The sequence below is a fragment of the Euphorbia lathyris genome, chromosome 2 (assembly GCF_963576675.1).
Source record: "Euphorbia lathyris chromosome 2, ddEupLath1.1, whole genome shotgun sequence".
Classification (NCBI taxonomy): Eukaryota; Viridiplantae; Streptophyta; class Magnoliopsida; order Malpighiales; family Euphorbiaceae; genus Euphorbia; species Euphorbia lathyris.
The window spans coordinates 122,655,058-122,663,613 of record NC_088911.1 but is presented as its reverse complement, the minus strand read 5'-3'; the positions used below and the strand labels follow the sequence as shown (position 1 = coordinate 122,663,613).

The 8,556-nt window shown below is 34.4% G+C and overlaps 1 protein-coding gene across 3 annotated transcripts; it reads right to left on the bottom strand.

Annotated features, from left to right (window-relative positions):
• Window positions 1-886: 886 nt before the first annotated feature.
• Window positions 887-4,696, bottom strand: LOC136216654 (ABC transporter B family member 11-like). Of its 3 annotated transcripts, XM_066003206.1 has the most exons (7): window positions 4,499-4,696; window positions 3,549-3,605; window positions 2,048-2,336; window positions 1,886-1,940; window positions 1,649-1,800; window positions 1,181-1,398; window positions 887-1,099 (listed from the first exon to the last, which is right to left on the bottom strand). In XM_066003206.1, the coding sequence occupies exons 3-7, from the start codon at window positions 2,111-2,113 to the stop codon at window positions 1,066-1,068; spliced, it is 525 nt and encodes a 174-aa protein (XP_065859278.1). In that variant the 5' UTR covers window positions 2,114-2,336; window positions 3,549-3,605; window positions 4,499-4,696; the 3' UTR covers window positions 887-1,065. The 3 variants fall into 3 exon arrangements, with proteins under 3 accessions (XP_065859278.1, XP_065859276.1, XP_065859277.1); XM_066003204.1 differs by having other exon boundaries at window positions 1,886-2,336; XM_066003205.1 differs by having other exon boundaries at window positions 1,886-2,294.
• Between the last annotated feature and the right edge of the window lie 3,860 nt (window positions 4,697-8,556).

Genomic DNA, 8,556 nt, shown 5'->3' with positions numbered 1-8,556 from the left:
GGATTCAATTTCTACCATAAACTTTAGAAGTTTTTGGTGCTTGAAGCCATCAGGTCTAAAAAAGATATAGTTGTTTACATGCCTCATAAAGTAGCAAATATATAAATTTGCACTACTGACCACACAATAAGAGTGACACAGAAATGCAAACAATTGAGACAGTTTCAATCCAAGAAAACATAAATGAAATCCTTTTTGTTGATTTTCTCAATAAGTATATTGAAAATACTACAAGATTAAAAAAATTTAGCCAATTCATATATCAGATGAAAACTACAATTCAAAATTTCTACTACCACATTCACATGTCCAACTAGAAAGAAAAGAAAAAAAAAAGATAAATGGGCAATGGACAATTAAAAACTTTAAGCACCAGAAGCTAAGCCAATTAGCAAAATGAATTCACAAGTTTAGTTTTAATACAAATGTCAGACAATCGAAAAAAATCTCAAGCAAGCCTAAATTGACAAATGGTCAAACTAATCCAGAATAAAACAAACTGGAATTACCAACTCTAATGAACTAATTGGAGTGATAATGTTTGATTAAATTACAATCCAACCATTGCAATCCTAACATCCCCTTCAATGATAATGTTTGATTAAATTACTAATAACTGATAAGGATGATAAACTAAGACTCATTCTTGTAGGGAGCACAATATGCTATCTTAAATTCTAAAACAACTAAACATGGAGATACTCCGAAATACAAAGGATAAGCACCTCGCAAAACCAGGTTGAAAATTCCTTAGAGATATGAAAAAGCCCAAAAACCACATGAATATGATACAGCATAAACAAAGCTATACCATATAAGTAACCAACTCAGCCACAAAGCTAAGAAAAGTCGATAGATTGAAGGGAAAATCATCGCAAGAAAAGACTGAGATGGAAATCAGTGCGGTGAGCACAATTGAAAGAGCAAGAAGACTAGGGCTGACAAACCAATTACAATATTGTTGCACAAGAAGCATCAAGTTAATTGAAGAGAAATGCAAACAATAGAGCATTGAATGTAGAGCTGACAAGCCATAATTAATTGAAGAGAAACTTGTTGTAAGTACTAATGGCTCTCTTCTCTCCAGTAATGCAGCAACCTGGAAAAAACCAAATTCCTGTCACACATTTACGAAAATAATTAATTAAGAAAAACGAACATTATTGATCCAGAAGCATACAGTTCTAATAGTGCCAATTGTCTGCTCAACAACAGTAACTCAGCATAAGCACTTTGTCCACGGGTTGCCATTCTTGATACCAAAATGGATACAGTTGCACCAGCTGTTACTAGCAGGGGAATAGCAGATAACATGACAAGTGCCATCAACCATCCTTTGGCAAAAGCTATAGTAAAACCCCCAAGGCATGTTGCCATCAGCTGCAAAAAGTTTCCTACCTGTGCAAACAAGTAAATTAATACTCAGCAGGGCTATCAATTTCTGGCACGACAAACACAATTTATAGAGACAACCCCGTTTAACACGATTATCATTTTTGTTACATTTATATCATATATAATAATGTAGAACATATAGATCATATAACACGATAATCCATTTTGACACCCCTAACGAGTACAAGTAAATTTGCTTGGGGGGCCGGATCAGGCAAGGACAATTGAATTGAAATTGAGGAATAGATAATACCTTTTCACCCATTGCATCTTGTATACCAACAACCTCTCCAGTATTAGTTTCCTTATCAAAGAAAGAAACATCTTGCCTCAATATTGTTTTCAGATAGTAACCTCTTATCCGAGCAGCTTGTCTTTCCCCTGTCACCATCCAGCAAGTCACCTCTGCAAAACAAAATCACAGAAAATTTCTTCTAATTACCTCTGCTTTTCTCTTCCAATCTATATATACATAATCAATTGAACTTACGAAGAAAGGCGGCAGCTGCAGCTCCCACAGCTAAGTAGACAAATTTTAAAGAAACCTGAGGAAATTTGGAAGTTGCAGTACCAAAATCAGCATCAACAAATTTCAGAAAATTGAAGAACAGCTTACAAATTCTCACTTTAGAAACTATTTCAACCATTTTACCATTAGTAATGACATAAGAGGCATAGAAACTCCATTACCAATAGCACCAATCGTGTCGATAACCATCAATAAAATATCAAGTGGAGCCAGCGAAGGAGAATAGCTTAAAGAAAGGGATTGTTTTAGCTTTCTCAGCTTTTCCGTTTTTTATCTCCTTTGCTAGTTTCCCTCTCCTCTTCCTCCTCCTCCATCTTGGCCGGAGTTTGGGACGAAGTGGCCTCCTGAATATTGGGAATTCCGTTCTCCTCTGCCATAATAGAGATCAAGCTAACTGAGAGGAATTCAAATCCTGACAGAAGTTGCAAACAACATAATTGCAACGTTTTCGTTTTGCTAAAAGCGGTATATAAATAATGAGGGAAAACTGAACTTTTACAAAAAAGTAGATGTATCAGATAAGGACAAATATAACCTTTGACTATCCTAATTAAATTTGTGTAGAAAGCTAAATACGTAAGAAAATTTGTGGTTACAGGCTGGATAATTTCATGTACAGAAAGAACAGAAAAGATTCAACATTTTACAATAAGTGTTTACCAAAAAAAAACATTTTTACAATAAGTGAGCATAACATGTTCTTGTACTTGATTAAATTCTCTATCTTTTTTTCTTTTTTTTTTGGAATTTTTTTTTTATTTATTCTTCGGTGACTCAATCTGCTTAGTTGATGATCCAAGATTAAGAAGTGATAAAATGATAGTGCAAAATCACAGAGAAGTTCATGTGATTTTGTAGACAAATTAATAGACCACATTATAAAGTGAGGATAAAAGATAGTGCAAAAAGTAAGATTATAGCTTGTCTAATCTTGTTGACTACCCTAAATATATTGATGTGCACAAACGTATGAGGATTCATGTCGGTCCGACATGCCCCCACTTAAAATGAAGGAAGGAAGAGAGAAATAGTAGCTACCAGTGTTGTTAAAAGCGTTAAGTGGCCTTAAGGTGAGTGCTACCAAGAGAAGTGAGTCGTTAAATTCAATTTGCTTTGGAAACTAAAATCTTTTTTTCAAATTGAAGAGACAAACATTTGTTCCCAATTAATCTTCTAAAATTTTGTTAATTTCTTATTCTTCCTCTTCCCTTTAATATATTTAATTTGTTTTCGAAACTAAAAATTTGGTTCCCAATTAACTATGATTTTGTTACCTTCTATAATCTCTTTCCATCCCTATTCACTAATACTTAAGATTTCGATTCTTGTTTCTATACTATAAGGCCCATAACTCATCAATTCCTTTGCCGAAAATGATGTAGCATTCCCGTAAGTTGTTAAACTAATCATATGGAGCAATTTGGAAAGAAACTAATGCTAAATAAAACAAGAAAGAACAAATTATGAATAACATGGACTGATTCAGGTTGGTCTAAAACTGCATCAGTCTATGTTGTTGATAAAGGACTGATAAACAAATGATTCAGACCATGAACAATTAGACTCATAATTTCAGATTATGAGAAAGGGAAATCGAGAGTTGGGGAAGGAGTCAAATACTCACAGTTGCTCTTGCTTTCCCAAAATGTTAGTTCAGAGCCCAAAATAAAGGTTGGTGTATCTGCCAAAAAGATAATAGATCTTCGTTACATTGCAGTATTTGAAACAAGAAGTTAACAAATTTAGAGGCATATATCTAAGTAACTGAGGCAGATAGCCATATTTGTAAGCTAGTATGCCATACAGAATGATTATGTAATACTAGTCAATAATTTGATAGAAAAAGGACATACATGGAATCACATTGAAAACAAGTAATTAAGTCCTGTTCGATTCCATTAAGTCCTGTTCGATTCCATTAAGTCTTGTTTCCCAATATGCCAATTTCACAATTACTGTTGTAACACTAGAACCATAGAGCTGCTAAGAAAAATTCATTCACACCTTCAGAAAACCAAGTTAAAACCTTAGACTTTTCAGAGAAGTTCAAAAATAGGAACTTTCATTTCATATTGAGTGTGATAAAACAGTTAAAACATGAAGATCTCTAGAAGAAATTAGATAATTCCTTATGTACAAACACCGTACTAAAAACATAACAGTTTACTAAACCTAAGCCAGAACTCCAACAGGATAAAAAAATTTACTAAACCTAGATTCAAATCTTTTACAACATCCATAGTATGTAGGAACATTAGCAAGCAAAGACATAACTTCACGGCGCAAGGTCAATCTATAAACAATAGATTCATCCATAGAGAACACAAATAAAACCAAAAAGAATGCCTAGAAATGGAGTTGAAATTCAAAAGGCCGGAAACCATTTTGCAGGAATTGCATCAATGGCCCAGACAAAATACCCAAAAAAAACCCTAAATTCATCGAGCAAACCAATAGCAAGGAAACCCTAGAAGAATCAAAGTGAGAGCAAACATCCCAATTTCTAAGATAAACAACAAATTTGGAATCGAAACAGAGAAGTACCAAACTCGTTGAAAGTGTTTCAAGAAGTACCTGTTTCTCCAGCTACAAGTCATGGCCATCAGATGGTGGTCTGCGTTGAGTGATAGTCAATGTTCAGACAAACAGCTCCTGCAGGTGAATTAGGGATTGGGAATAATTGACCAGAGGTTTAGAAATTTAGAGGAAATGATTTGGGAAAGCACAACATGTAGGTCTGAAATTACGATCTCAAATTAGGGGTATGAAATTTTGGAGAATGACTTTTGCAAAGCAGGAGGGAAACGAAATTTGAGGGGGGGAGGAATTATTAGTGTTTTGGCGGTAAATCCAAAATTTTTAATAATGGGTTTATTTGTTATCATTACAAAATATTTACTTTTTTCTCATACAATTTTTAAGGGATTTTAATTTTGCCAAGGTACAAAAATAGCCCTAATGTTTACCGTCAGAAGAAATTTTACCTCTAACGTCTAAAATAGTGTAATTTTACCCCTAATATCGGAAAGTTAGATCAATTTCAGACATTATTATAAAACGCACATATTTTGTTCTTTATTCTGCATTAATTGCTTATCAATTCGTTTTAATTCAGGTGAGTCGTTAAGTTAGAAGACCTAAAAAAGTTCGACTCCAGCATTTTCGTATGCTATTTTTTTTTAGAAAATTTGGTAGGATTTTGTAGTGGCTATTATTTCTTGACTAATTCTTAATTAATGCAAGCAAATTATTAATATACCAATTAAAGATCAAATTCTTAATATATTAATTTTTTTTTTTTGAAAACAATATATTAATTAATTAGTATATAATTTATTATTTAGTTATTTTTTATTTATTTTTTCTATTACTATCTAAGAAAAATTATTATACTATTTTTAGCTAATAAATTCAATTATTTACAAACTATGTATAGAATCCTTAATTAACATGTGTTGAAATTAAATTCGTCAAATTAATTAGGTATAGTAATTGTATTTTTATTAAATGCAACGTTGGAATAGTAATTTTACATGGCACATCGTTGCTTTATCTAATTATCAAGTAATATAAGGCAACGACATGTCGTAAATGTCATAATACCGTTGCCTTAGTTCAAATTGAACAATTAAAAATCAATCAATGGCAACGATTCATACATAACTGTTGCATTTGACTTACATAAACATGAGCAAAAGAAAAAAGTCATATAATGCAAGGAAATGCAACGATTTACGGTAACGATTTTTGAAAATTGGTTGCTATAGGCAATCTATGGTGTAGTGGCGTGATATATCTAATTTTATATAGTTAATTCTTCAATTATTTGTTCTATATGAAGCTTAAATAAATTAATTTTATTCCATTTAACCTCTTTTAATTATTAAATATATTTGTTGATGTTTAAAGGAGGAAAGCAAGAAGTATAAAGCTGCGAGACACTTTTTTGAAAATTTTCCAATTACGGACTAAGTAGATTTGCAAGAGAGCAAATATCATCTAAATTGCCTCTTTAGTGGCACTATTATAATATTTTTAAAACAATAGCGTATTATAGTATTTTGAGTATAATTTAGGAATTTTTGTCCTATTAGTAATAACTTTTTGGACGTCTTTCTCTAAGTAGTGTATTTAAGAAACATTTTGTAGCCGTTTGCAGAGACCACAACCGTGGAGAATTCTCACTTTATATAAAATTTGGCTTTTACGTTTTCTCTCTTCTTCTTTACCTTTCCCTTTTCCATTTTTCTTCTACAACTAATTGCTTATCATTTCTTTTTGTTTGACACACTAAAAAGAACGAGCAAGTAGAACTTTTTACATGCGGTGAGCGATGGAAAAGGGTGGTAAATGTGAAGCTTGAAATCTCCGCATTTAGGTAACTTTCATCTTTGGTTCTTCTTAGATATGTAATGTTTGGGGATTTGGTGGCTAGCAAACTTCATTAATTTTTAGTTTACACTTAAATATAAGCTAGAGCAAGTTTTATTTTAGTAAAATAAATAAGATACATATTTGGGAGTGAGAACGAGATTTGCATTTCTATTTTTGTTGGTTCATTTCTACTAGAGCGTGAGAATGTTTAAAGCATGTTCAATATAGATATGGATCTATATTTCTTTATAAGATTTTTCCTAGACTTAGACATAAACTAAGAATGTTTGAAGAATGAGATTTCACAAAGCATAAATTTGTGAGTTTTTTACCCATTTTCCATGCTTTCTTATTTAAGTTGTTGCTACTAAACTGAAGGCTTCAATAGAGAAGTCTAATGGATTTCTCTAACCTCTAAAGGACGGGTAATGAACCCAGATCTATCAATAAGTAAATCAATAAATTTATGCTTACCTTTTGTAGCGAAGATCCGTTGAATAGCAGCGGAAGTAATTGACTTTGGCTCCATATCACCGATCTAGGAGGTTACCACGTCAAAGGAGTAATCTCTATTATTTCACGAACTAAGAATGTAACTTGAAGACAAAGAGAGAGAGGGGCGCGTAAGGGAGAAAGAGAGTCTATTTCTTTTTCTTATGTATTTAGCCTCCTTAACTATCTATTTATAGCTAGGATAAATCTCTACCCCGAACCCTAATCCTAATCTAACTAGGTTACGGGCGGGCCATAAATGGATCAGTAAATGGGCCAAAACCCATTTACTCCATTTATCCCTGCATCTTCCACTTGCACGTAACAGAAACATACTATCATTTTGTCTCGTTCATATACTCGCAAATAGTTCCTGCAACTGGTATACAATCGAGAACTCAAATGTTGTATACTCATTGGAGATATACAACCTTCGAATTACGTGTGTAATTAAGCAATTATATGCTTTATCATAGACTTAATATCACATCCATTGTAATTGTCATTATCTCAATAGTTCATCTACATTCACAAGTGTGCATATTTATCCACTCGATGAGCTAATGTCCTGGCGTAAACCTTTCAATGCTATGATGACATCAATAGAAAACTAGCTATGAAGATTCACAAAAAGGCATTGGCAAATGCAAGGTCAATAGAAATTAAAAATCCAAGCAGGCAACCGAATTAAACAACACCTCTAGGTCCAAAAGAGAATATAGCCCCCTTCCTTACCACCTAAGACGAGAGGGAGAGTGGAGTGACTCTAGGGATGCATCAAAATCAGGCCTTAAATCCTAAAAAGACAAAAGCAATGGCAAGAGAAATTAAAAATCCAAGTAGGTAATTGACTCAGGGGACACCTCTATGTCCAAAAGAGAATATGGCCCCCTTCCTTACCGCCCAAGGAGAGAGGAAGAGCGGGGTGACTCCAGGGATGCAGCAAAATCAAGCCACTAAGTAGGTCGTGAAGGGCACTACTCTGATAGTGCAGCATATCCCCCACCCTACAAGCCCATGCATCTAAGAAAATTATCCTCCTCAAACAGATCTCCTAAGCCTCGGACGGATAAAAAGCAATACTGCAAATATCACAAGTCCTCCGGGTAACTCACAAAGAACTGTAATCAATTGTAGAAGGATATTGATAGGCTCCTTGAGCAAAGACCCCACCAAGAGTTTTTCGCCAAGCGGATAACCATGAGAGCCCCCTAAGAGATAGGAATATGCTAAAAATCCCCACCGTTAAAGGGAAATTTAGGTAATTAGGAAGGGACCACTAGCATACTCCATAAAAGCTCCTCCAACAAATGAAGAAAAATGGTTATGGGGTATTCACTAGTCATCTAACCTCCTCACCACACTCTACATTCTAAAGCTCTAGTGGTCACCCTATCCATCACATGCTTCAAAGTCCATATATTTCTAGTGGACATATGCAGCTCGGTCAACCTCCTAGCATAGAAGGCAGTGGATGCAATGAAGAGCAGCAAGAGAAAGCTTGAAGGCACTTTCCCTCTGGTCGGACTATCCGACATTGAGACATCGATCATTAACCTTTTTCTCCTTGCCCGTCGTCTTCATATAGGGAAACAAAGAAGTCGAGCTCCATACTAACTGGGTGATGGTAGACATCCCGCTTGAGTACAACACAGTTTCGGGTAGGCCCTTCATCTCACCCTTAGCAGCCACCATCAACATATCATTCCTTACTCTCACTCTTCCCAGTGCCCGAGGCAATCTGGTCCTCACGAGCGACCGCCAGC

Bases quoted from the DNA above. Each gene is read 5' to 3' on its own strand.
- LOC136216654 (XM_066003204.1), bottom strand. From the start codon at position 2,042: ATGGTTGAAATAGTTTCTAAAGTGAGAATTTGTAAGCTGTTCTTCAAT. The intron at 1,801-1,885 runs GTAAGTTCAATT...TTTGTTTTGCAG, and splicing joins TGCAGCTGCCGCCTTTCTTC to AGGTGACTTGCTGGATGGTG. The intron at 1,100-1,180 runs GTATGCTTCTGG...GGTTTTTTCCAG, and splicing joins CAATTGGCACTATTAGAACT to GTTGCTGCATTACTGGAGAG.